The 27,730-nt window shown below is 48.9% G+C and overlaps 1 protein-coding gene across 11 annotated transcripts in view; it reads left to right on the top strand.

Moving 5' to 3' along the window:
- Fam178b (family with sequence similarity 178, member B) overlaps window positions 1–27,730 on the top strand; it is a 120,495-nt gene that overhangs the window by 56,908 nt on the left and 35,857 nt on the right. For 4 of the 11 annotated variants that reach the window (XM_017321446.2, XM_017321439.2, NM_001372416.1 and 1 more), the window contains 5 exons: window positions 17,752–17,866; window positions 24,403–24,564; window positions 25,332–25,416; window positions 25,699–25,875; window positions 26,063–26,160. In XM_017321446.2, coding sequence (XP_017176935.1) covers window positions 17,752–17,866; window positions 24,403–24,564; window positions 25,332–25,416; window positions 25,699–25,875; window positions 26,063–26,160 — 637 coding nt within the window. Of the gene's footprint in view, window positions 1–17,751; window positions 17,867–24,402; window positions 24,565–25,331; window positions 25,417–25,698; window positions 25,876–26,062; window positions 26,321–27,730 lie in introns of those variants that run through there. The other 7 variants (NM_001126046.1, NM_001372417.1, XM_030255205.1 and 4 more) reach the window with 5 other exon arrangements.

Raw genomic sequence — 27,730 nt, 5'->3', positions numbered from 1 at the left:
GACTTCATCTCCTGTGAGGATCCCGTCTCTTGATGCCGTGGCTTTGGAAATCAAGCCTCTAGCCCTGGGGGAAACATGCAAACCACACACCATAGTAACAATCTTGTCCTCCAGTCCATGAACATGGGATGTCTTCCCACATGCTCTGGAGTTTTCAGTATACAAGCTTCTTTTGTTAAATTTATTTCTAAATACTGGGGCTGGAGAGATAGCTAGCAAAAAGAGTTCTTACCACTCTTGCAGAGGGTTCAGGCTCAGTTCCCAACACCCCCACATCAGGCAGTCTGCTTGTAACTTCGGTTCTGGCAGACCAGAGACCCTTTGGAATCCATGGGCTCCTCCTGAAAATCGCAGGCTTACACATACATATTCAACTAAAAAGAAAGCAAGCAAGCCTCTCACACTGTCACTCCTAACATGGCAAAATATGAGAGGCTTTTCTTCACTCTGACCTTCTGTCCTGCAGCCTCACCATACCTGTTTATTAACTAGACTCGTTCTTGTGAGGTGAGGTTTTTCTTGTGGTAGAATTTGGTTTGAAAGCAAACATTCTTTAGCAGTTAACTGCTTGGAGGTAATGACTTTGTGTTTGTTTAACTGTGTCTTGGCTGAGTGGTCCTCGTGCTTGCTGAGCTGTGAGGCTGGCCATTACCTCTGTCCTGTCCCACTGGAGCACATGGAGTAGAAGAAGGCACTGTTGCCCCGCAGCTGGGGACCCCTAACTCTCCAGAGAAGGAGCAAATGGCACCTAAGTCCTTTCCCACCGCTTCTAGAACAATGGAGTTCATTTTCACCTACGCAGCCCATGCTATCCCAGAATCTATCCTATTTGTGGAGGAGGAGGGGGTTGGAATAAGACAGTGTGACTCTGGCCAGGACATTCTTTGGATACTTTGAAAGTGGGCGAGCAATTCAACTCTAAGAAGGAACTTAGTTTATTTTTCTGAGCAGGGTCTCTGGACACCTGCCTTGGTTGCTGTCTGTCTGTCATGGCTTCTTGTGTATTCTCAACTTTCTCCCACTTCCTCCCTCCCTTTTAGCAGCTCTTCACACCTCCCAGACAATGTTCATAAAGTTTCTTCTTATGACAAGAGAAAGGTTGAGACGTTGCTCAGTTGGCAGAGTGCTTGTGGCACGTACACAAAGCCCTGGGTTTGATCCCCAGCAAAGCACAAAAGAGTGTAATCTCAGTGCTTAGTAGGTGGCTCACAAGTTCAAGGTCATCCTTGGCCACGTAGCAAGTCTGAACCCAGCCTGGGCTACCCTTATTTCCTTGAATTTTGTTTTTCAAGACAGGGTTTCTCTGTGTAGCCCTGGCTGTCTTGGAACTCAGTTTGTTGACCAGGCTGGCCTCGAACTCAGAAATCCGCCTGCCTCTGCCTCCCAAGTGATGGGATTAAAGGCGTGCGCCACCACTGCCCGGCTATTTCCTTGAATTCTTGCCTCAATTTCATCTATACTGGGACTACAGGGTTTTACCTCTAGGGCAATGGTTCTCATACCTTCCCAACACTGCAACCCTTTAATACAGTTCATGTTATGGTGACTTGACCTCCAATCTTAAAATTATTTTCATTGCTATTTCATAACTGTGCTATTGTTATGAATCATAATATAAACACCTGTGTTTTCCAGTGGTCTTAGATGACCCCTGTGAAAGGGTCATTTGATCCTTAAAAAAGTCAAGACTCACAGGTTGAGAACTGCTGCTCTAGAGTGGTGTTTTTTTTTTTTTTAAAGAATTATTTATTATATGTAAGTAAACTGTAGCTGTCTTCAGACACTCCAGAAGAGGGCATCAGATCTTGTTACAGATGGTTGTGAGCCACCATGTGGTTGCTGGGATTTGAACTCTGGACCTTCGGAAGAGCAGTCTGGTGCTCTTACCCACTGAGCCATCTCACCAGCCCTAGAGTGGTATTTTTAAAATCATACTTATTTTGAGGTCAGGTTCCCAGCACTCGGGAGGCAGAAGCAGTCAGATCCCTGAGTCTGAGGCCAGTCTGGTCTGCATAATGAGTTACAAGACAGCCAGGGTACACAGAGAAACTCTGTCTCAAAAAAAAAAAGAAAAGAAAAAAAAAAAAAAGAAAAGAAAAGAAAAGAAAAAAAAAGAAAAACCACTGCATACAACAGAGGCCTTGCTTGTGGCTTTAATGAGACAATTAATGCTGCTTGGCTGGTGCTGAAAAATCAGCTGCGATTTTAATAAACAGCATCAAGATACATCTCAAAATGCTAAACTTGGAAATCTGTAGGAAACTCCCACATTCTATTGGTTTTGGAGGCATGAAAGGTTGATGCTGAGCAGCTGAGACTTTGGCACGATGTGGCAGGCCCTAGAGAGGTCAGGAGGCCATTAGTAAAGGTACAGCCACAGTTGCAGTGAAGTCCCAGAATCAAGGGAGTCTTGGAAAGAAACTTAAGTTTGGTACCATGTACCAAGAGTTTGAGCCCCTAAAGAGGCCAGCAAAGCCATTGGTGAATATGCAGCCTCAGTTATAGTAGAGACCTGAGTATGAACCATGGGATGATAACCAAGGACAGCACCAACTGGAGTGGAGCCAGGCTGGGACTGAGATACGTAGTTGCGTGTGTCATGGATGACAGAGCAGGAGAGAAGACTACCAAGGATCTCTGGAGCCCAGACGATCATGAGTGAGCCCCAGATGTCAGACACTGAGTGGTGCCACTATTGGAGTTTGGATTTGTTTGATCTGATTGTAACTCTGCCTGGTTCTTCCTGCTTAGAATAAGAAACTATGTGATTTAACTAGAATTTTACAGGAGCCAACAGTTAAGAGATTGAATATGAGGCCAGGCCATGGTACACATCTTTAATTTCAGGACCCAGAGGTAGAAACAGGCAGATCTATGTGAATTCAAAGCTAATTCCAGGACACTACACAGAAAAACCCTGTCTTGAAAAACTGAGAAAGAGAGAGAGAGAGAGGAAGGGGAGGAGGGAGAGAGGGAGGGAGAAATAGAGAGAGAGAGAAGAGAGGAGAGAGAGAGAGAGATTGGATATGAATATTTTAAAGAGGCACTGGACTTTCAATTTTTAAATTAATTTTTTAGATTTATTTTTATATGTATGAGTTTTTCCTACATGTATGTATGTATGTATGTATGCATGTGTGTGTGTATGTTTACTGCATTCATGCCTAGTACCCACGGAGGTCGAGATAGAGTCTTGGATTCCCTGGAACAGGAATTACTGATGTTTATGAGGCACCGTGTAGGTGGTAGGAGTAGGACCTGCATTCTCTGCAAGAGTAGCAAGTACTTTTAGCCTCTTCACTGTCTGTATAGCTCCTTACAAACTGACTTTTTAAAGATAATGAAACTTTTAAAAGTAGAACTGTATTTTATATTGTGATCTTGAACAAAACAGGATAGGAAAGATTATAGTTTAATATATTTGTATGTCAACCTAACTAGGGGTCAATTTTGTTGGGTTTTTTTTGGGGGGGGTTGTTTTGTTTTGTTTTCTTTGTTTGTCTTTTTTGTTTGGTTGGTTGGTTTTTGTTTGTTTGTTTTTTAGTTTTGTCAACTTAATACGATCTAGGAAGATAGAAAGTCAGTTGAAGAATTGCCCATGTCACTTGGCCCCTGAAAGAAAGTCTGTGGAGCATTTTCTGGATTATTGACTAAAGTGTTGGGCACAGCCCACCATAGGTAATACCAGTCCTGAGCAGGGGTTCCTGGGTTGTACAAGAAAGGTGGCTGAGCAACATTCTCCACGGTTTCTACTTCAACTCTTGCCTACAGGTTCCTGCCTTGACTTTCCTCAGTGATGGACTATGATAAGGACGTGTAGGCCGTAAACCTTTTTCTTCTCTAAGTCAGGCTTGGTTGGTGTTTTACCAGAGCAGCAGAGACTAAATTAAAGCAAGAGGACTAGACTTTGTAAATCAAAAATTTGATATGATAACATTATTATTATTATTACTACTATTACTATTTATGATGGTTTGTATATGCTCGGCCCAGGGAATCACACTATTAGAAGATGTGGCCTTGTTGGAGTAGGTGTGTCACTGTGGGTATGGGATTTAAGACCCTCATCCTAGCTGCCTGGAAGTCAATATTCTGCTAGCAGCCTTCAGATGAAGATGTAGAACTCTCAGCTCCTTTACCATGCCTGCCTGGATGCTGCCCTGTTCCCACCTTGATGATAATGGACTGAATCTCTGAACCTGTAAGCTAAACCCAATTAAATATTGTCCTTATAAGAGTTACCCTGGTCATCGTGTCTGTTCACAGGAGTAAAACCCTAACTAAGACATTATTACTGTTATTGTTACTATAGCTCTGGATGTCCTGGAACTCAGTCTGTAGATCAGGCTGGCCTCAAACTCACAGAGATCTGCCTTCCTCTGCCTCACAAGGGCTGGAATTATATGTGTGCACCACACTGCCTGGCTTATTTTTTCTTATTTCCTTGAGAATTTTATATTTTGATCATATTTCTCTCCCCAACTCCTCCTAGATCCACTCCTGCAGTACCTGCTTTCTTTTTTGAGACAGGATTTCACATAGTCCAGTTTGGCCTCAAAGTCAGTATCTTAAATAACTTAATTTCCGGTCCTCCTATCTCTGCCTCCCAAGTGCTGGAATTACAAGTGTGTTCCACCATAGCTGTCATGTGTTGCTGGTGACAAAACTCACATTTATTTCTGCAAGCTGTGGTGGCAGATACCTTTAGGCCCATACTTAAGAAGCAAAGGCAGGTAGATTTTTGTGGCTTTGAAACCATCCTGGTCTAATCAAGGAGGTCCAGCCAGGCCAGCCTGGGCTACATTGTGAGAACTGCCCTCTCAACAACTAAAGAGTTACTTACTTTGTGATGTGTCTGTGTGCACGCCACAGCACATATGTGGAGGTCAAATGACAGCTTGTGTGTGTCTGTTCCCGCCTTTCTCCATGTGGGCTCAGAGGATTAAACTTGCATCATAAGGCACTGCAGTAAGCACCTTTACCTGCCAAGTCCTCTCCACAGCCACGGGGATCTCGTCTTTGTGTTGTTCTCAGCTCTAACCTTCCGTGGGGTTCCTGGCCGCCATGGGAGCCTGGCACATCACAGGACTTAGGCAGTTATCTAAAGAATGAGCAGAACCCATTCATCACCTGCCTCAGACTTCTGACTGCTCCTCAGATTGTTTAGGGTTCACTAGCTGTGGAAGGGGCTATTGGCCAAGGTCTGGATGTGCTGGTCTGTGCTCCATGATCAGGGTTGTGGGCCCGGCTGGACTGTGAGGACAGTCAGTCACTCAAGCTTTGCTCCAGCTTGGCTGTCATCTCCCTTAGCTCCCTGCCTTTTGAAGCTTCCCACACCTGGCCTTGTTCTGCATCCCATTCACGTTTTTGCAGGGATCTCAGGTTCTCTTGCATCCTGGGCTGCCCAAGCTCAGAGCGAAGGCCTGTAACTTGCTTAGCACCTCCCTCACAGCAGGCCTATTTAAAGTTCCCAGGGGACTCTGGTGTGTTTATGGGGCAGAGAAACTGGATTCTGAGGGACCAACCTCTTAGAGGGACAGAGTAACCAGGCTGTGATACGGGGTTTCTCTTGAACTTAAGACTTTTTACCCAAATTATTTCTATGACTTGCATTGTTGGGTGCTTCTATGTTTGTTGTCTTTTTCTTTCTTTGAGACAGGGTCTCATGTGCACCTGGCTGGCCCTGAGCTCCTTACGTAGTCAGGAATGATGTGATACTGCTGATATTTCTGCCTTAACCTCCTCCGTGTTGATCACACCCAGTTTGTGTGCTGCTGGAGTTCCAACCCAGGGCTTTGTGAAGTTAGGCAAGCACTTTCTCAGCTGACACAAATCCCAGCCTGAGGAGAACTGTTGTGGCGTCATCATCATCATGATGTTTTAAAACCAGCTTGGAAAGAAGTAGCCTCCTTGTGGCTTTTTCCCTAGTCCTCCTCCTCTGTCTTCCCCTGCCTTTGTCCTCCTCTGTCTTCCCCTGCCTTAGTCCTCCTCCTCTGTCTCCCCTGCCTTAGTCCTCCTCCTCTGTCTTCCCCTGCCTTAGTCCTCCGCCTCTGTCTCCCCTGCCTTAGTCCTCCTCCTCTGTCTTCCCCTGCCTTAGTCCTCCTCCTCTGTCTCCCCTGCCTTAGTCCTCCTCCTCTGTCTTCCCCTGCCTTAGTCCTCCTCCTCTGTCTCCCCTGCCTTAGTCCTCCTCCTCTGTCTTCCCCTGCCTTAGTCCTCCTCCTCTGTCTTCCCCTGCCTTAGTCCTCCTCCTCTGTCTCCCCTGCCTTAGTCCTCCTCCTCTGTCTCTCCTGCCTTAGTCCTCCTCCTCTGTCTTCCCCTGCCTTAGTCCTCCTCCTCTGTCTCCCCTGCCTTTGTCCCTCCTCCTCTGTCTTCCCCTGCCTTAGTCCTCCTCCTCTGTCTCCCCTGCCTTAGTCCTCCTCCTCTGTCTCCCCTGCCTTAGTCCTCCTCCTCTGTCTCTCCTGCCTTAGTCCTCCTCCTCTGTCTCCCCTGCCTTAGTCCTCCTCCTCTGTCTCCCCTGCCTTAGTCCTCCTCCTCTGTCTCCCCTGCCTTAGTCCTCCTCCTCTGTCTCTCCTGCCTTAGTCCTCCTCCTCTGTCTTCCCCTGCCTTAGTCCTCCTCCTCTGTCTTCCCCTGCCTTAGTCCTCCTCCTCTGTCTCCCCTGCCTTAGTCCTCCTCCTCTGTCTCCCCTGCCTTAGTCCTCCTCCTCTGTCTCCCCTGCCTTAGTCCTCCTCCTCTGTCTTCCCCTGCCTTAGTCTTCCTCCTCTGTCTTCCTCTGTCTCTCCTGCCTTAGTCCTCCTCCTCTGTCTCCCCTGCCTTAGTCCTCCTCCTCTGTCTTCCCCTGCCTTAGTCCTCCTCCTCTGTCTCTCCTGCCTTAGTCCTCCTCCTCTGTCTCCCCTGCCTTAGTCCTCCTCCTCTGTCTCCCCTGCCTTAGTCCTCCTCCTCTGTCTTCCCTCTGCCTTAGTCCTCCTCCTCTGCTCATCCATCCCTATTCGAACCTTTCCACACCGGTGTGGTGTTCCACACTTCTATTTTTATTCGTTCTACTCACCACCCCCGTTCAGGATCCCCTTTCTAGTCTCCTGGCCTCTAGACAATCACTTCAAATAAACACAGAAGACTCAGTTCAAAGCTAAGATCCACATACAAGAAAGAGCATGCAGTGTTGTCTTGCTGAGCCTGGGTCATTTAGTTTTTTAATATTTTCTAATTCTATCTGTTTTCCTGCAGATATTATGATTCTTTAGAGCTGTGCATATGTTCCACATTTTCATTGCCCATTCTCCAGTTAACGGACGCTTTCTTTTTCCTGTTTCTGGTGACCAGAGCAGCACTGAGCACAGGTGAGCGTGTATCTCTGAGGTAGGAGATGACTCCTTTGGCTGTGTCCAGGAGTAGCACAGTCGGATCATATGGTAGTTCTCCTTTTAGCTTTTAGTGAAACCTCTATGCTGATTTCCAGAGTGCTACACCAATTAATGCTCCCACCACCAGTGAGTCAGTGCCCCTCCCCCACAGCCTCACCTGCACTGCTTGACACCAGTTTGCTGCCTGCTCTCCCCCCCCCCCCCCCCCAGCTCTCACTCTGGCTCTTTTTTTGAGAAAGGGTTTCTCTTCTCTGTAGTCCTGGCTACCTTGGTATTCACTCTGTAGACTAGGCTGGCCTCAAACTCAGAGGTCTGCCTGCCTCTGTCTCCTCAAACTCAGAGGTCTGCCTGCCTCTGTCTCCTGAGTGCTGGGATTAAAGTCACGAGCTACCACAGCCCAGCATCACTTGTCTTGATGATAGACATTCTGACTGGGCTGAGATGGGACATCAGTGCACTTCAGAGTTCTGCTGATGGCTAAAGATGTTGAACGCTCTTTAAGATATTTATTAGCCATTTGTATTTCTTCCTTTGTGAGTTCTGTGTGCAGCTGCATGGCCCCTGTTTTTAATGGGGTTATCTGTTTGCTGTTTTTTGTTTTGTTTTAACTGTAATTCTGTAATTGTGAGATTAAGCCTTTGTTTGATGTGTAGCTGGCAGAGGTTTTCCACAGTTCTGTGGGCTTCCTCTTCTCTTGATTGACAGATTTCCTTTTCTGGACAAATGCTTTTTAATTTCATGACACATTTCATTCATCAATTGTGGCCTGACTTCCTGAGCAGCCGAGCTCTCAGAAAGCCTTTCCTGAAGTGCGACCTGAAAGTGTTTGCCATGCCTTTTTCCTTAGCAGTGTTGGAGCTTGAGGTCTTACGTTAAGGTCTGTAATTCGTTTGGAGTTGTTTTCTGTGCAGGGTGAGAGAGAGCAATCTAGATCCATTCTTCTATGTGTAAATATCCAGTTTCCCCCAGCACAAATGAGTACTTTTAGCTTTTTTTTTTTTCCAAAAAATCAGGGGGCTATATCTGAATGAGTTTGTATGTGGACTTCTGTTCTGTTCCGTTGACATGCAGATGTGTTCCTATGCTAGTGCCATGGGTTTCTGTTACTGTGGCTCCACACTGTACCTCAAAACCAGCTCGGGTGACCCCTCCAGCACTGTTGCTTGGGGTCCCCAAGGCTATCTGGGGTCTTTTGTTCTTTGATAAACCTCATTTGTTTCTCTGTTTCTGTGAAGAATAGTGATTGCTCTGGACCTGTGATTTGTTTTTTGGCAAGATAGCCATTTAGTCTTCCAGCTCTTCCTTAGTTTCTTTTTCAAGTGTGTAAAGTTCTTCACTGAGGAGGTCTCTCACTCTGCTGGTTAGGTTAGTCCAAGGTTGGAGGTGGGCTGTGGCCTGTATTGGGAAGGGCATTGTTTCCTTTTTAGCTTGTTTCCTGTTGGTTTCTAGATTGGCTGATGATTTCTATGTTCATTTTGCAGCCCGCCGCTTCACTCAAAGTATTGATGCTCAGTGTTCTAAAAGTTTTCTGGTAGAGTCTTCAGGGTTACCTTACCACTCTCACCACCATTTCTCTCTTTCTCTGAGATAAAGGTCTCACTGTGTAGCCCTGACTGGCCTGGAACTCAATATGTATACCAGGTTTACTCACAGAGAATCATATATCTGCTTCCCAAGTGCTGAAATTAAAGGCTTGTACCACACTCTGGAGATAGTCTCTTTTAAAATCACATCTGCAAATAAGGATACTTTGACTTCTTCCCTTCCTATTTATATTTCTTCTGTCTGCCTCTCTTCCTTACTGCTCCAGTGAAGACTCTAGCACTGTACTGCATGAGGGTGGAGGAAGTAGGCAGCCCTACCGTGCTCCTGATTTCAGTGGAAATCGTTGACATTTCCCCTATCTGGTACACAGTGTTGCCTCTGTTGCCATGGGTAGCCTTGACTGTGCTCAGATGTGTCCTTCTATTCTCTGTTTCTTCAGCAGGTTTCATATGAAAAAGGCCAGGAGTCATAGCACATGCCTTTAATTCTAGTATTCAGGAGGCAGGCAGAGAGAGGTGCATCTCTGATAGTTTAAGGCCAGCCTGGTCTACATAGCAAGTTTCAGGTCATTCAGGAGTACACAGTGGGACCCTGTCTCAGAAAAAAAAAAAAAGAAATTGAATTTTGTTGAAAGTCTTTTTTACATCTGTTGAGATAATCGTGTAATTCTGTCCTTTAGTCCATTTATGCAAGTTATTACATTTATTGATTTGCATGTGTAAAGTCATCCCTGCATCTCTGGAATAAATCCAACTTTATCATGGCAAATCATCTTCCTCCTGCCCACCCCATCCCCCCCCCCCCCAGACAGGGTTTCTCTGTGTAGCCCTGGCTGTCCTGGAACTCACTCTGTGGACCAGGCTGGTCTCAAATTCAGAAATCTGCCTGCCTCTGCCTCTCAGTGCTGGGATTAAAGGTGTGCGCCACCACTGCCCGGTGCAAATCATCTTTTTATAGGCTTATTTGTGTCATTTTAAATTATAAAACTTGTGTTTGCCGGGCATGGTGGCGCACGCCTTTAAACCCAGCACTCAGGAGGCAGAGGCAGGCGGATTTCCGAGTTCAAGGCCAGCCTGGTCTACAAAGTGAGTTCTAGGACAGCCAGGGCTATACAGAGAAACCCTGTCTCGAAAAATAAAACAAAAAACTTGTGTTTGTGTCTGCATGTGGGCACATAAGTGCAGGTGTTCTTGGAGGCCAGAAGAGGGCGTCAGATGTCTTAGAGCTGAAGTTACAGGTGATGGGGAACCACCCGACATGGGTGTTGGAAACTGAACTTGGATCTTCTAGAAGGCAGCAATAAGTGCTGTTAACCAATGAGCCATCTCTCCAGACTGATAGATTTTAACATCTCAATCAGTGGGAACTAGCAGCTTCCCAAGAGTCAGTGTCTGGAAGAGCCATTCTCCCCTGCTGCTAAGCTTGCAATAGTGCCGCTGTCTTCTGTAGCTGGCATGGAGCTCCAGCGACCACAGGACAAGAGCTCTGGGTATTTAGGAGAGTTGGTGTGCAGGGGCTCCTGGCCACCTCACCCCTTGTCATCAGCCGCACACACTGTTCTCTAATGACAGCAAGTTTTCCTTTGCTTAGTGGGACTCATACTTGGCTACATATTAATACTACTTGGGAGCTTTTAGATGCTATGTGTCTTTCTTGTTTACACCTTACTCATAAAGGCAGAGTCTCTTTATTCTTTTCTTTTCTTTTTCTATTTTGTCTTTTTTGACACAGGGTTTTTCTGTGGCATAACAGCCCCGGCTGTCCTGGAACTCACTCTGTAGACCAGGCCTGCCTCCAACTCAGAGACTCACCTTCCTCTGTCTCCCAAGTGCCTGGAATTAAAGGCATAAGCCACTACGGCCCAGCCTGGTTTCCAGTTTTTATCAAGTATGGCTAAGCCTGCTAGAAACACATGCAGCGTCTCACAGGCCCTGCTTTCAGCTCAGCTGGCTAGCTCCCAAAGAGCAGCATAGTCGGGTCTCCTTGTAAAGGCGTGTTGAGCTTTGTGAGAAACACTGCACTGTCTTCCAAAGTAGTGAATGAAGACTCCTCTCACTCTGGATCCTTGCCAGGATATGGTTCTATTTTGTCTCCTAGAGAGCAGGCATAGTCCAAAAATGTCGGGTTCGGAACCCCAGAATGAGGGCCTGCTTTAGGCCCACATGCCAGAACAGCGCCGGGAAGCCTTTTTCAATCCGAATCACTTTGAGGCCGGTGTGTGACGTTAGAAGGGTGGGATTTGTTACTGTCACTAAGATCCCCACGTTGTTCAGAGCAGTACACCTTTAGATGATGTCCTACTTGGCTTTAACTGTCAAGTTGACATAACCTACAGTAACCTAAAGGGATTCTCAATCAAGGGATTGCCCACAGCAGAGCGACCTGTGGACATGTCTGTGGGAGATGGTGTTTTGAGGAGTGATGTGACAGAACCCCAGCTCCAACCTACAGGAGCAACACAATTCCCTGGGCAGATGGTCTTGGGCTTTTTCAGAAAGCTAACTGAGCATTAAGTCTGAGAGAGTAAGCCACCAGGCAGCCTCCTCTGTGGTTTCTGCTTTCTTACTTGAGTTCCTGCCCCAACTTCCCTCAGGGACAGACTGTGATCTGGAAGTGTCAGCCAAATACACCCTTTTTCCTTCTAAGTTGCTTTCAGTCACAGTGTTTTCTCACAAAAGAGAGAAGAGAGGGAAACTGGAACAGATGGCAAAGTAAGAAGAAACTGTCTGAACTGGACACACGCCCCTCAGAAAAGATGCAGTGACCTCAGCCATTAGAGATATGCAAATCAACGCTGTGAGTGGTCTCATCTCACCCCGCCCCCCACAAGAATGGCTGACATCAGGAAGTCAAACAATATCCAGGCAGGGTAGCACATGTCTCTGGTTCCAGTACTTGGGAGGCAGAAGCAGGCAGGTCTCTGTGAGTTGAACCTAGTCTACATAGCAAGTTCCAGGCCTGTCAAGGCTATATAGTAAGAAAGAAATTATATCATTTTGAGGAAAATGGGTAGAACTGAAGATCATCATGTTAAATGCATCAAGCCAGACTCAGACAAACATATTTTCTCTCACATATGGACCTCAGGCATCTGTGTGTATGTGTGTGTGCACGTATACATGCAAGTTCATGGAATACATGTAAGAAAATGTCATATTTTCCAAAATGAATATATGGTTTAAAAAGAAAGAGGAAAATGCCTGGAGCCAAGATGTGATAGCTGGGTCTACAGTTGTCTTCTTAGACCATAAGGTGACCTTGAGCTTAAGAAACCCAGGCTGAGAATGACAGACCAGAGCAGTGCAGACCCAACAGGTACTGTCAGGCCTCAGGACCAGCTGTGGTCTGCACAGCCCAGACCCTTTTCAGTGTAGAAACCTAGACTTGAAGCTTCTGTAAGCATAGATGAGCTTTGTTTTGCTTTTGTCTGTTTTTGTCTAGCAGGTATGTGTGCTTCTGTGTTCTGGCACAATACAGTCTGAATGGTAGGGGCCTTGAATACCCTGGTGTTCGGTGACAACCAGGCAGTGGTGTATGTTACAGAGGGCAGAGGAAAGGAGAGGTGGCCTGGGGACGGCATCATTTATTCTGTGCACAGAGCAATGAGTAAGCAGGCCTGAGGCCCACAGAGATGCCAGGAGCACATTCAGGAGGGGTCAAAGCCAGGAGGCTTGTGAGTAACAGCAAAGGGCGGGCCTCCGCTCAGGATGACTGGAAGAAGAGCAAAGACAAAAGCAGGGTTGGAGCTGGAGCAAGGACAGTGAGCAAACTGCAAGTTCCCAAAGACTAGGGCATGATGGCTCACACCTGCATTCCCTGTGCCTCAGAGGCTGCAGGCAGGATCGGCCGAGAGTTCAAGGCCAGCCTAGGACGCATAGTGAGACCCTATCTCAGAGGGAGAGAGAAATTGGGGAAGAGAAGATTTCAAAAGGAATTGAAGCCTAACAAACAGGGAGAAACACTGAGATGAGCGAGCAGGGTTTACAGAGGCGAGCGCCTGTGCCTGTGCTTATACTGTGCTCAGAGTGATGGTATGTACATGGGTTTAAAGTAGGAACTCAAGGCCTGGGTGTGGAGCCCAATGGTAGAACATGTGCAAGGACCTGGGTTCCATCTCCAGGGATACAAAAAGAAAACAAATTAAAGTCCTGATTTGATGGAAGAACTTCCGTTTTCATTAAGTACATAGGCCCCTTTGATGACAGGGTCACCTCCCTAGTCCAGCAGCTTCCCTTTGCCATTCCTTTCAGGATCCCCTTCTGCCTCTGTGCCTTTGTCTCTACCCTAAAGCCAAGCATCCATTCCTTTGCTTCTGAGATCCACCATGGGTTCAGGTCTATATGAGCATATTCTGTCACTATTACTCCTCAGGGTACGTTCCACTTCACTCTGACCACCCTTTCCTACCTATGTACCACCTGGCCAACTGGCGTCTACCCCCCACCCCGGGTTCATCTTTCACTTGTACACTGTGCCCTTCCACCAAACTGTTGCATCCAGAATCAGGATTCTTATCCACGGAACATTCACAGCGGCACAGCTCGGGGCTGAGTTAACAGTTGCTGAGTGAAGAAGCATTCTCAGGGTCTGAAGCAGAAGCTAATTGACTAAAAGCAAGTGACTCTGAAGCCAGTTAGAGCCAAGGGAAGTGACATAATGCAAGCTGGGATGGGAAGTAAGTCAGTTCCCAGCCTCCCTTGAGTTCTGTGAAGTGAAAGCTCCCATTTTCCTGAGAGTCCCTTTCCTCCCCTTCCTGGGGCCTCCGCTCCTCCTGAGGTGTGTGAGACCTCAGAGAGTTAGGACCCAGGTTGATGGTGCTGCTCAGCATACACCTGAGCTGAGCCGACAGGGACAAGAGCAGAGCCTGCCTCACAGTTGGCATAGGGGTGCTGGAGGCCCAGTGAGGGAAGGGAGAGCCAGGCTCAGTGCTGCTGGGGCTGGCCAAGTGGCTGCAGGAACACTTAGAAGGCGTGTGGTGTTCTCATCCGTGTCGCCGTGCTGGGAGAACAGCCCTGAAAAACAGCTTCTTCCGTGACACAGATGGAAAAGTCACTTTTTAGTCCAGAGACTGGTTTTTTTTCGTTGTTTTTTTTTTTGTTTTGTTTTGTTTTGTTTTGTTTTTCCTTTTAAAGCATCCATTCCATCCCAGGAGAGCCGCTCAAGGCCGCCTCCAGCCCAGCCCCCAGTAGAGCCCAGCTGCCCACACTGGCATTTGAAAAGCCCCCATGCCCCAGGGCTGCTCTGGGAGTCACCTAAAATGACTGCCTTGGGTGTGGAGAAACTGAGATAGGGAAAGAGCCTGGAAGCTCATTTGGGACACAGAGCTGAGGAAAAGCTGAGCGCATGGCCTACTTAGGAAGCCTTAATTATGGCCTCTGGGTGGTATTTTCCTGTCATCCAAGAACCACTTCCCAGGCTGTTGATGGGGACTGATTTATCCAGACATCTGGGCCCCTACCTTTGAAATTGCACCGTCACATCAGGCTTGGTCACACTGTGCTGGGGCATTATAACTGGGTGAAAGGAAGGGGGTGGGGTACAATGTCTGAGCTCAACACTGCTGCCCTCAGAGAGGATTTAGAGCCCTGAGCACCTGTGGGGGCTGAAGTGGGGCAGGACACATCCCCTCCAGGCTCTGGCAGGATGTTCCAGCCCAGCCGGGCCTCGCCCTAGGTCCATTCTCTTCCCCTCTCTGGAAAGTTCACGCTCCCGCCCACGTGTTCGTGCGTGTACGTGCACAGGCCCCCGGAGGCCCAGGTAAACAGGGCCCTGGCAAACCAACACGTATTGTTTTGGAACCTTTCCTCTTCTCAGCTCATTTGTGAGGAGGCTGAGGGCTGTCATTACTGCTCTGACTTGTTAGGTTGCCAAGATGGGGGAAAAACACAGTTTTTCCTCCTCTAAGAATCTAATTGCGTATTTGGTTAGTCCCTGACCCATATACATTTCTTAGTAGAGGAATATGCTTGCTGAAAAGAAAATGGCCTTAGCCAGCTTTCAAAGACCCAGTGCCTGGCCAGGTGCTGTCAGCATGGCAGACCGTGCAGCCTGCAGAAAATCTCTCTCCATGAGTTTAGGTAACAGAGCCTTGTGTGGTTCTTGTGGAAGGAGACTCCTGTTTTCTATGACCCTGCCATTTCCCTTTTTCTGTGCCTTGTCTTGCTAACCTGCTTTTGTCATGGCTGTCCCTTTTCCAGGTGGGCGCCTCCCCCAGCACTGCCTGTAGCCTCACCTTCCCTCTCCTGTTGACTGTAGTCAGCTCCCCAGCCCTGTAGCCTCACCTTCCCTCTCCTGTTGACTGTAGCCAGCTCCCCAGCCCTGTAGCCTCACCTTCCCTCTCCTGTTGACTGTAGTCAGCTCCCCAGCCCTGTAGCCTCACCTTCCCTCTCCTGTTGACTGTAGCCAGCTCCCCAGCCCTGTAGCCTCACCTTCCCTCTCTTGTTGACTGTACTCAGCTCCCCAGCCCTGTAGCCTCACCTTCCTTCTCCTGTTGACTGTAGCCAGCTCCCCAGCCCTGTAGCCTCACCTTCCCTCTCCTGTTGACTGTAGCCAGCTCCCCAGCCCTGTAGCCTCACCTTCCCTCTCCTGTTGACTGTAGTCAGCTCCCCAGCCCTGTAGCCTCACCTTCCCTCTCCTGTTGACTGTAGTCAGCTCCCCAGCCCTGTAGCCTCACCTTCCCTCTCCTGTTGACTGTACTCAGCTCCCCAGCCCTGTAGCCTCACCTTCCCTCTCCTGTTGACTGTAGTCAGCTCCCCAGCCCTGTAGCCTCACCTTCCCTCTCCTGTTGACTGTAGCCAGCTCCCCAGCCCTGTAGCCTCACCTTCCCTCTCCTGTTGACTGTAGTCAGCTCCCCAGCCCTGTAGCCTCACCTTCCCTCTCCTGTTGACTGTACTCAGCTCCCCAGCCCTGTAGCCTCACCTTCCCTCTCCTGTTGACTGTAGTCAGCTCCCCAGCCCTGTAGCCTCACCTTCCCTCTCCTGTTGACTGTAGCCAGCTCCCCAGCCCTGTAGCCTCACCTTCCCTCTCCTGTTGACTGTAGCCAGCTCCCCAGCCCTGGGCACATTCAGTGCCATTTCAGTCTGGGATTTTAGTTTATCTCATCATTACCTTTTTCTTTATTTGTGTGTATGTGTATTTATTTGTGTGGGCATGTTTGCGTCATTGCTTTGATATGGAGGTCAGAACACAGCCAGTTTGCTCTCTGCATCCACTGAATGGATCTGGAGATGGACCTCAGATTGTCAGGTTTAGATGCAAGCACCTTATCAGGGAGCCATCTTGCCTGCCCTCTGGTCTTTGTTCTTCTTTAAAGAGAGGGACTTATTTGTAGATCAGGTTGGATTGGCAATCTCAGTGATCCTCCTGCCTCTGCCTCCCGCAGCACCGGGGCCTGGACTGCAGGTACAGGAGGAGCACAGGGGGCTGTGAGATGTACCTCTCACCTGCCTTGGATTTTTTTAGGAAGACCCTGGGCCTTTGCTTATCTCCCTGGCTCCTGTCCCTCTTGGACCTGTGCTCCCAGAGCAGAGGATGAGGCCTCCACTAGGTTACTCTTTACCTTAGGGTGGGACACTCACTATCCCTGTACAACTCAAAAGTCTTAGCCCAACCCCCAAGGTCTTGATTCAACATTTGAGAACACCTGTGGCTTTGCACTCAGCCTGCTCATCTTGAGGCTGTTTAGGGCTACCTTCTTAGCTGTGAAGTGCTTAGTCACGCTGTTTGGAGTGCCTCTTTTTGTTCACTTGTTCATTTGTTCATTCATTCATTCACTTTTATGCTGTCTGCTTTTAGGCCTCGGAAGTACAGACATGACCCATGCCAATGTGGCCCTTCCCCAGTGGTATTTCTATTTTTATTTATCTTTTTTTACGCCCCCCCCCCCAAGACAGGGTTTCTCTATGTAACTCTGGCTGTCCTGGAACTCACTCTATAGACCAAGCTGGCCTCGAACTCAGAAATCCGCCTGCTTCTGCCTCCCAAGTGCTGGGATTAAAGGTGTGCACCACCACTGCCCGGCTTATCTTTATTTTGAGAGATAGTTTCATCCAGCATCCAAAACAGCTCAGATTCACAGCAATCCTCCTGCCTCATCCTCTCAAGTGCTAGGCTTACAGGCATGAGCCAGCACACACTTTTATGCTGTTGGGGAGAGACAGATCAGAAGCAAGTAAAGGAACAGATAAGATAATGTAGAGAAATGTTAACAGAACAGAGACAGAATCTCTGCCTCCCAGTGAGAATGTAAGGGGCCAAGAGGCAGAAAGACCTGTGGGTGGGTGATCTCCTGGCAACATGGCCAATCATTGTTTTATTGTTGTTTTTTTGAACATGTCCTTAAGTTGTCTACAGGCAAAAAGCCCCAAGGAAGCAGATCCCACCCTCCCCCCCCATTGATGTGCAGGCTAAAAGGGAGGCCAGGCTCACTCCTGGCATGGACAATGGCCCAGTAAGCCCACAGAGGTCTCTGCAGCAGTCCACAGGACAGCAGTGGGCATGAAGGGACATGAGCATGTGTGTCAGGGAGCCGGGCAGTGCTGCAGCTGTATCTCACTTGGCTATGAGCTGCTGAGCCCAGCTCCTACCTCGTGTGAATGGATGATCAGCCACTGACTTCCTCTGGCTTTTGTGGCTTCAGAGCACCCCATTCCTTGAGGAAGACCAAACAAGAACCCCCAAAGTCCCAAAACACAAAGCACCTGTTGCTTCATTTCTGCAGCGAGTGCTCCTTGTGCAAGTACAGAGCCTGCATACCTGAAGCTGGGGACCACACCCCAAACCGTGTGCAGAAGTGTAACCTGCCCTCCTCTCCCAGTCCTAACTCTGCTCTCCTTTGCCTGGCAGATGAAGACATGCATTTCTGGTGTCCCTCACTGCAGGAGGTCAAAGAGGTGTTCAGCAGCCTGGGAGCCTACAACCCCGCCCTGTACCCACAGGGGCCCTTCCAGCACAGCGCAAGGTGTGTACCTCCCCTCCTCGTTGCTCCCTTCTCTCTAGACAGTGCCTCTAGCCTACAAGGTAGGAACTACTGCACAAGTACACATGCCTACTCAGAGTACAAGCATGACCAGAGCCCAGAGCTCAGGTACCTAGACAACCAGTGTCCCCTGCCCCCTCCCACTGGTGGACCCCAGACTTCTCAGCTTAGTCAGTACCTCCCTCAGCCGACTTCAGTCTCTATTCAAGTCTGTTTGACCACTGCTTATAGCAGTTCCTGGCCAGCCAAGCACAGCTTTCTGTCATCTTGGGCTGGGAAGGGGTGTATGAGTGTGGGTGTTTTAAGACAGGGGCTCATACCTCTCAGACAGACCTCAGACTCACTGTGTAGTGCAGGAGATTAAACCCAGGACTTCCTGAATGCTAGCTAGCCAAGCACTGTACCACCTGATCTATGTCCCAGACCATTGTTTATTAAGAGAGAATCTTGCTATATAGCCCTAGCTGACCTAGAGTTTACTATGTATACAATGCTACCCTTGAACTCAAGGTTACAGGTTCACACCAGTGTCTCTGACTTAAAATGGAAAATATCCTTGAATACCCTTTAGACCCAGGAAACAAAGGCAGGCAGATCTTTGTGAGTTCAAGGCCAGCTTGATCCTCATGAGGAGGTCCAGACTAAACAGAGCTACACAGTAAGACTCTGTCTCAAAAATACCATTTGTATCTATAATAAACTTTCTTGTACAAGACGAAAGAAGAAAAAAGAAGGAGAAAGAGAGAGAGAGAGAGAGAGAGAGACAGAGAGACAGAGAGACAGAGAGAGAGAGAGAGAGAGAGAGAGAGAGAGAGGGAGAGGAAAACCAAGGGCATCAAGCCAGCTAGAAAAACTACCAGCTGAGCCATGCTCTGTGCACCAAGCACTGTCTTGCATATAGGGACCACTCAGCACTGGGCTTGGACATGGTGGACAGGGGTGCTAACTATGTGAGCACTTCCCTGCCCTCTAGGGACAGAGCCACACAAAGCATAAGAGGTTGTTGTCACTGAATGAAGAGGACAGAGGCTGTGATGTGTTGTGCATCACATGGTTCCCAACCACAGCACATCCCAACCTCCTTGAAAACTCAGAGACATCCCCCACCCTGCATCCGGCAGCAGTCTCTCCACCCAGGCAGAGCTGGGACCCTTTCTTTAGCTGCCGGATGTTCCTCTGCAGGGAAAGCAGAGCTTTCTTAAGAACCTGTTCCACGACTGTGTTTAGTAATTGTCTGCCAAACCCAGCCACACTTGGCTCTGCTATAAATACCCTACACATGTGCCAGCCCGCCACGCTCCTGCCCCTCTCCCTTCTGGAGTGCAACGCTCCATACCGGGTGTAATAAGGCTCTTGCTGCCTTCTAACACAACCTGCTATGTCTGGGATGAGTGGAGAGAATTGGAATTACTCAGAAAAGAAAAGCAGAGACAAGGGCCTGGTGTGGAGGGATGGAGTGAGACAGTGACACACAGGGCACTCCTGGGAGGGGGGTCAGAAATAGGCGAAGACTTTCCCTTCAGGAGGAGACTGTCCTAGGAAGCCTCTGGACTGTGGCCTTTCAAACATGTCTCCAGGGTTCCATGTACAAACCTTAGCATATGGACTTCAACTTGACCAGGTACAGTGAAGCCCTGAATTGGAAGAGGAGACTTGCTATGCTGCACAGTGTCACTCCTAGACATGCCTTTTGACGCCTCCTTTACATGGGTCCTGGACATTGGCATAACTGCTAAGACTTTCGCTCAGAGGAGAATTCAGAGTCGTCCTGGAGGCCCCATCAATGATCACAAGGGCATTTTTCTAGCTCGTGGCTTGTAAGAGCCAACCGTGAACCATCTGCCAAACCCTTGAGACTAGTGAAGTTTTTCTGCCTGCATTCATTCTTCCTGCATCTTTCCTGGAGCAGGTGGGTGGTGAAGATGTTCAGGGCTCTTCCTTGGGTTTCTGTGACGTTTGATGGTTGAGAACACTATGGATTTCATCGTGTAGCTGTAAGACCACCCCCTGATAAGTATTCATGAAATGTCCTGATAGTTCCAGCATTCCTTCACCGAGGGCACAGCAACATCTTGAGAAATAGACAAGAGAAATGATAGATTAGGCCAGCTTTGTCCCATGGTCTTGTTTGTCCTTATTATTGTCCAGTCTTAGATACTGGCATTGTGCCATTTGTTCGCCATAGTTTGGTTTGCTTGTTTTTTGTTGTTGTTTTTGTTTTTTGAGACAGGGTTTCTCTGTGTAGCTCTGTGTGTCCTGGAACTCACTTCATAGACCAGGCTGACCTTGACCTCACAAAGATCCACCTGCCTCTGCCTCCCAAGTGCTAGGATTAAAGACGTGCACCACCATTGTTCAGTGCTGCTAGGTATTTCTCATCTCTATTGGCTTCTGGGCATGTCCCTACCAAGGACTCCCTCTGAGCCACCTGTGGTGGCACCCCTAGAGTCTAATAACAGCTCAGGGTAGAAGTAAGGACTGAATTTCCTCTGCACAGAGCCACACAACTGGCAGTTTCTCTAGTTACTGTGAGAAACTGTCTTTCACTATTTGGTCCTAAGCTCAGATGTCTGCCACCATCTCTCCTCTGAAATGTGCATCACGGTTTTCTAGCAGGGCTGGGAGATGGCTCAGTTTGTAAAGTGTTTGCTGTGAATCCTAGAACCCATGGAAAAGCAAGACACAGCTCTGCAGGGGTGGAGATAGAGGATGCTGGAGCTTGCTGGCCAGCCAGTCTAACCAACACTATGAGCTCCAGGTTCAGTGAGAGACCCTGCCTCATAAAGTAAGGTGCAGCTGGAGAGGCAGCTCAGTGGCTAAAAGCTGAATAAAGCTGAGCTAAGGTTAGGACCAGGAAGCAAGGTGAAAAATGACAAAAGGGAGGCATGGACCATCTCCAGATACAGTCACAGATGCATGCATGTATACACACATGCATACATACGCGCGCGCACACACACACACTTAGACCCCTGCAGGCATGGGTACACAACTCTGACACATACAAAGGCTTCCTCTCAGAAAGGCACAGCCCTTCAACAACTGCACCATGGCAATCATCTGAGGTCCAGAAAAGCAGCAGGATTGGGGGCAGGAGGATTTGGGGAACGGAAGGACAGAGGAGGAGCCAGTGTGTGAGCACAGAAGACAGGAGAGGAGCATCAGCATTCTTGCATGGTTTAGGCCCACACTGCTGCACAGCTGGGCTTTGTCTGTCCCCCAGCAATAGCAGCAAGGTCCTTAGGTAGTTGTGACAGTCCTCTAGTGCTGCTTCCTGATTACAAAGCTGTCAGTTGGCTTTCACAAAACAACCTAAGGGAAGAGGGACATTTCTTTTCGCTTACCATTTCAGAGGGATCTGTCCGGGGTCAGCTGGCTTCATTGCTTCTAGTGGCGAGGCAGAGGGCCTGGTGGAGGACATCTGCTCAGCTGGTGGTGGGGACACTCCTTGAAATGACACTCCTTGTGACCACATCCTGCAGCCGCCTCTCATCTCCTAACAACCTACTGAGCTAGAAACGCACCTGTCCATGACATTAGCTCTCTAACGGGAACAAGGGCCAGCTAATGGGCTTGCCTAGATACATGGATCTGACCTTTAGGAGAGTTCCACTACTGTCTTCTGGAAGCAGGGGTCAGAGTCCGCTTGGCTCTCAGACAGGGCCTTTCTTGCAGAGGCCAGCAGGTTAGTGAATGACTGCATACTGGAAGAACACCCTGCCAACACTGGGGCAGTAGGTAGCTGCCCTATGGGGCAATTGGATCCGGGTGTAATTTGTATGCATACACGCAGCCTCTTGGGTTCAGTAAGGACTGTTCTTCATTCAAGGAGAAACCACGTCCAGTTCCTACAGACTTCAGCAGGCTCACTGCTTAATGCCAGATGGCTCTGGACAGTGGCAGTGCTTGTGTGTGTGCCACCCTCCCTCCTCGAGGGTCACAGTGCTGTGCAGATGCTGGCTTTCATGTGATTCTCTTTCCTCCTCTCACTTCCTTTGGTTTGTTTGGGGTTTTGATGCAAGGTCTCATGTCACCCAGACCGACCTCAAATGCACTATGTAGCAGAGGCTGGCCCTTGAACCCCTGCTCCTATCTCTACTTCTACCTCCTAAGTCCTGGGATGATAGACATAAACCTCAATATTCAGCTTTTTCCTGTCTTTTAACCCCTCCAGTACAGTTAAATGTTGATGTGTAGGAAGAGGTCAGTTGATGTGCTCCTGTAAGTTCGCTTTATGAGTTTAAAACAATGCAGCTGAGACTTAAATAAAGTCCAAGTCCTTAAGGCAGGCCATGAGCCCTCAGCAGCAGCTGAGGAAGGAGTTCACTCCTAACCTGCTGAGTTCAGGCTGGAAGAATGGATTCTGAACTTTTGCTGAATTTTTGCTGTTCTGTGGCCTCTTGTTAGCTAGTGCTTCGTCTAGAACCGCAGTCACAGATGTGGCGGGGTGCTGTAGCATCTGCCTAGCAATCCTGAGGTCCTGAGTTCATTACCCAACACTACCGAGGACATAAATAAATCACGCTTTCAATAGCAGTCATAGATGCCAGCAGTGAGTACAGGACCCCATGGTGTTGCTGCCCAGAAAGAGAAGGGCTGGGAAACATCCGGCACTCAAAAGGGAGGATACTGGAGAAGAAAAAGCTTAGAAAAAGCTCTACTTGAGAAGGCCGGCGTCCCTTCCCAAGGCGTATGGGTCTGTCGCAGCCACACTTCCCTTCCTCAGACAGTTCTAAAAAGGCATGTCGCCAGCTCACACTTGCTTTTCCCTCCTCCCTTTGGCAGCAGCACACTGTCTGAAAGCCTGTTTCTCTGTAACAGCCCATGGCTGCCCCACTCTTTGTGAACGTCTGAAAACACGCCCAACCCATGCTTGAGCCAGGTGCCTGCTCTCAGGCTGGTACTGACTAAGACACCCACGCACGTATTGGCACAAACCCAGCATGCACCCAGATGTGCAAACTCCTACCTCACCCACTCTCTGATCCTAATAAATGCTAAACTCCAGAAGAAAGGCTGAGCCCAGCCCCAGCTTCCCCAACAACAACTTTGGTGTGTTGGCCCCAGTTCCTCAGCAGTGTAGAAGACAGATCTCTTTCCCATCTGTGGAACACCAAGGCCAAGAAGTGAAGAAAGGGGAGACTTTCCCTTGAAGCTGCAGTAGGTGCTGCCCTGCCGGTGCCCTGCCAGAGCATCTGTGCTAGTGTGGTTATCACTGTTCTCCTCAGCATGTGCAGCTAGCTAGGGTGCACTGCTTTCAGGGACTCCAAGCAGGTTCCTCAGTGTGGAGAGGACAGGATGGGCCTCCGAGGCAGCTCACTTGGCATAGCCCTTGCCTAGCAAGCATGGAGCTCTAGGGTTGATCCCCAGCACCATATAAACTGGACATGGTAGCAGACACTTATAATCCCAGCACTCAGAAGACGGGGTCAGAAGATCAAGACCATTCTCCACTACATAATGAGTTTGAGACTAACTTAGAATAGCTGAGACCCTGTCTCCAAAAAAACTGTGGAGAAGTGAATGAGACAGCAGAGGGAAGCTTTGCATAAAACCTACTTAACTGACCCAAAGTGGCTAATGTACATTTGGTCTGAAAGAGAATAATATTGTGAACTAAGAAACTTTGGGGGTGCTGGGTGGTGGTGGCGCACGCCTTTAATCCCAGCACTCGGGAGGCAGAGGCAGGCAGATTTCTGAGTTCGAGGCCAGCCTGGTCTACAAAGTGAGTTCCAGGACAGCCAGGGCTATACAGAGAAACCCTGTCTCGAAAAACAAACAAACAAAAAAAAACAACAACAACAAAAAAAGAAACTTTGGGGGCTGCCCACTCAGGACAGCCATGCCAGGAGCAGCTCCAGGCTGGCTGTGTTTGACTCTGGTCTTTAGGGAGGGGATTTCTTCACCCATTCCCCAGTCACCAATCTGCCCCATCTGGAGGGACTGGCCACACGGGGCCTGTCCATACACGACTTGTTAGATACAACCTAACAGCCTTTGGTAGGGGTGTGCAGCTTTGTCTGGCTTCTGTCTCACTTGCTGAATGTTGCCACGTGGTTCTTTTTTTTTTTTTGGGGGGGGTCTCTTTTCAGTTTATTGCATGAAGGAGTTACACTAGTCCAAGTTAAAAGCGGACCCCAAATGATTACATTATACAAGCTGTGAGGTTTTTAAACTTGTGACAAGGGACAGAAGGGAAATTCTACTCATTGAAAGGAAATCCTCGCTTAAGCTTCAGAGAGCCACAAGCACTTAAAACCCACGAGCCTTCAGCTGATCGTCCTTAGGCAGCCCAGTCTCTATCAGGAGCTGGCATATGTTCTTGCGCTGGTCACCCTGTAGCTGAATTACTTCTCCATATTCTGGATGCTCAATTACAGTACCATTGCAGGCAAATTTCTTCTTAAATGCCTTTACTAGTTTCTTTTTATTGTAATCATCAGCGATCCCTTGGACAGTTGTTGTAAGGGTCTTCCTGCCGCTTCTCTGTTGAATTCTTATATGGATATAATCCTCAGTGCCACCAGGAAGCAGGTCACCACCCTTACTTGCATCAGCAAAGGGGTCGAAAGAGTGGAGGTTCTGGATAGCGGACATACGATACGATTCCTTTTCTTACCATCATTGAACAGGCAAAAGAGATGGCTTCTGTGGAAGGACGACCATCAGAGAGATGAGAGGTAGGGTTTCCTGCTTTCGAGGTCCCAGGATGCTGAAGCTGGAGAGCTCCTCTGAATGTTGAGCAAGAGGAACTCAGTGACCACCCCCTCAGTGCAGTGCATACTCTCCCCACACCCAGGTGGGCTACAGGGGTAGGAACAATAGGGGTGTGGTGTCCAGCTCAGGTCTGAAAAGCCACAGCAGTCATGGGGGTACTTCCCTCCTACTCTGGGAAAGGTACTCCTGTCACCATATGGAAGAGTCCCATGTGGCAGGGACTCAGGACCCTCCCAATCCATGGTTGTATTGTTGAGCTGAGAGACAGGTCCCTAGCTTAGTCAAGCCTGATATGAAGGTAGCCCCACCCAGCCTTGAAGACCACTGTAGAACTACCCCCTAACTGACTGTTTCTGGACCCTTGACTCTCAGAATCTCAGTGGCATACTTTTGTTGTAATTTTTGTTGTTGTTGTTTTAAGACAGGGTTTCTTTGTATAGTCCTGGATGTCCTGGAACTCACTACATAGACTAGGCTGGCCTCAAACTCTTCCTGCTTCCGCCTCCTGAGTGCTAGAATTAATGACATGCACCCACCAGTATCTGGCTATAATAAAAGTTTTTAAGCCTCTCCTTGTGGAAGGTCTGTCCTAGCAGATGATGAGGGGACCCTAGACAAGCAGGTCCTCTGTGCACTCTCTGTTTCTCTGGCTCTGCTTTTCTTTCTCCTTAAGCACCTCCTACCACCTTAAGCACTTGCATATAATGATATTGTTTCTGTCTTATGTCAGGGTGCTTGAGAGTGAGGCCAGCCTGGATTCACAGGATCCTCCCCAGGAAGTGGCCTTGGACATTAAGTTGAACTACATCTACAAGGTGAGCCAAGCTTTCCTTTCCCAACTCACCCCAAACGACTTACTCAGTGGTTTAGGTGGGTAGCTTCACCAGGCACCCACAGTGAGCCAACTCAACCCCAGTGCAGGCTCAGTGGTGGCCTTGGTACCCGTGCTACAGAAAGCCTGAAGTCCACCTATGACTGCCAGTATGGCTAAAGTGGTTCACAGAACAGGTGGCCTGCTGGTCTCTAGAGTCCCCACCCCAGCCCTTCCCTCAGCTCCATGCCCCCTCCCACCCCTGCTTCTTTGTCTTGCCCTCCAGTTCCTGACCCTGTGTCTCCTAGTCCGGCCAGTGTCCTACACGGATGCCAGCATCTTGGATCTGATGGAGCTGCTGTGCCGCGCAGGCCTGGATGTAGGGTTGTGCCTGCTGCCCAAGACTGACCTCCAGCAACTCCTGCTCCTGCTGCTGGAGAGAATCCAAGAGTGGCCTGGAAAGGTACACAGCCTGGGCTCTGCCCCTGGGAACTCCCTTGCCCCTGGAGCACCCTAGGTGGGGAGAGCATCACTTACAGCTTCTGCAGGGGTCCCTGGCCCTCATGAAGGGACCTTTGCTCCCCTAAGTTAGCAGGGCAGAGGTGACGGCAGCTTCCTCCAGCAGCTTACTGGGTGCCTCTGCCCTACAGCTCCAGCCCCTTTGCTGTGCCCTGAGCTGGGTGTCCGACCACCACCACAACCTGCTGGCCCTCGTGCAGTTCTTCCTGGATGTGACGCCTCGGGGCAGGTGGGTGCTTCTCAACCACATCCCACGGGATCTTTCAAGGATCTAGAATCTTCCATACCAACCCCAACAAACAAACTGTCTGCCTGGTTTCTAAAGTCTCAGAGGAAGAACTAAAAATACAATTCACTAATGAGTTCTTTACAAATGAAAAAAAAAAAAAAAACGCCTAATTTTCTTAACATGATCTTATTAGTAAAACACTGTCTTATGCAATTAGCTTCTGCCGGCAGTGCCTGCCTGCCCGCCTTTCTTTGGGGCTCCCCCACCTTAGGTTTCTGGGTTCTTCTTGTCACTCCTTCCCTCTCTTCCACCACCCACTCCTGCTCCTAGTCCATCACCGTTTATTTTCTGCGCAGCTTTTTTCTGCCATAAATTATCTTACTATTTATTTCCCTATTTGGACTCACTCTCCCCACCTAGTCACTTCCAGAGCAGGTGCCTTGTCAGGATCACTGCCATAGCGCCCCACATCTCAGCCCCCGCCTGGCGGGCCAGTGGTGTTTTGTAAAATTCTTGTGGAATGATGAAGTGAACAACAGACAGCCCAGAAGATAAGAGCTGTTGGCTGGACTCTCCTGGCCTTGTCTCTCCTCATCTCCACCTTTGTTCTCCTGCTCCTCACTCACAGCCACAGGGAGGGCCCTACCTGGGCCCTTGGTCCCTCCCTTCCCACCCCGGTCCTGAACAGGCACATGACAGTAGTGGTCCATGGGTATTCCCCTGTGACTTCCCAAGAGACCTCACCCCAGGCCCATATGAGCAAACATACTCTACTGACTTGGTGGCTCAGCCATCACCCTGCTGGTTTCAGCTTCCGGCTCTTCCCTAGGAAGCTGCTCAATCCACACCCCAGTGTTCGCCTGTCCAAGCAGCCCACACCCTGGGGATTTCTTTCCATTTTATTTGAACCGACTGAGCCTGTCCCCCATCTGCTGTCCCTCACAGCACATCCACTCCAGGGAGCAAGCTGGAATCAAGCTTCTCCACCTCCTACTCTTCACCCCTAAACCTGGGCATGTTGACTTCAGAACCCTAAGTCCCTGGTTTTTGGTTGCATCTTTGTGTCAGCTCCATGATGGCCATTGTGTTGACTGGGTCTTTTCTTATTATTATTTATATGAGTACACTGTAGCTGTCTTCAGACACAACAGAAGAGGGCATCAGATCTCATTACAGATGGTTGTGAGCCACCATGTGGTTGCTGGGAATTGAACTCAGGACCACTGGAAGAGCAGTCAGTGCTCTTAACCATTGAGCCATCTCTCCAGCCTTGGCTGGGTCATTTTAAAGCAATCACTATCCCCACCCCATCCCAGAGGCACCCTTGTCTGTTCCTTTCAGCCTTTAGATACTTACTGACACCAGCAAAAAACAAGTAGACAGATTGCTAATACTAGAACTTAAGAGAGTACCCCCTAGCACTCGAGAGTCATCTTCAATATGATGAATAGAAAATGTCATCCTCTGTTTTTAACCCTCACCTCTCCCTTTGTCAGCGAGGTGGAGCAGCTTACTGCCTCTATTGGCTGCTTGTGGTTCCCTCACTGGGATTACCTTCTGGTATCCCTTA

The sequence above is a fragment of the Mus musculus genome, chromosome 1, assembly GCF_000001635.26.
Source record: "Mus musculus strain C57BL/6J chromosome 1, GRCm38.p6 C57BL/6J".
In the NCBI taxonomy this organism is placed as follows: domain Eukaryota; kingdom Metazoa; phylum Chordata; class Mammalia; order Rodentia; family Muridae; genus Mus; species Mus musculus.
This window is presented reverse-complemented; position numbering and strand designations above follow the sequence as displayed.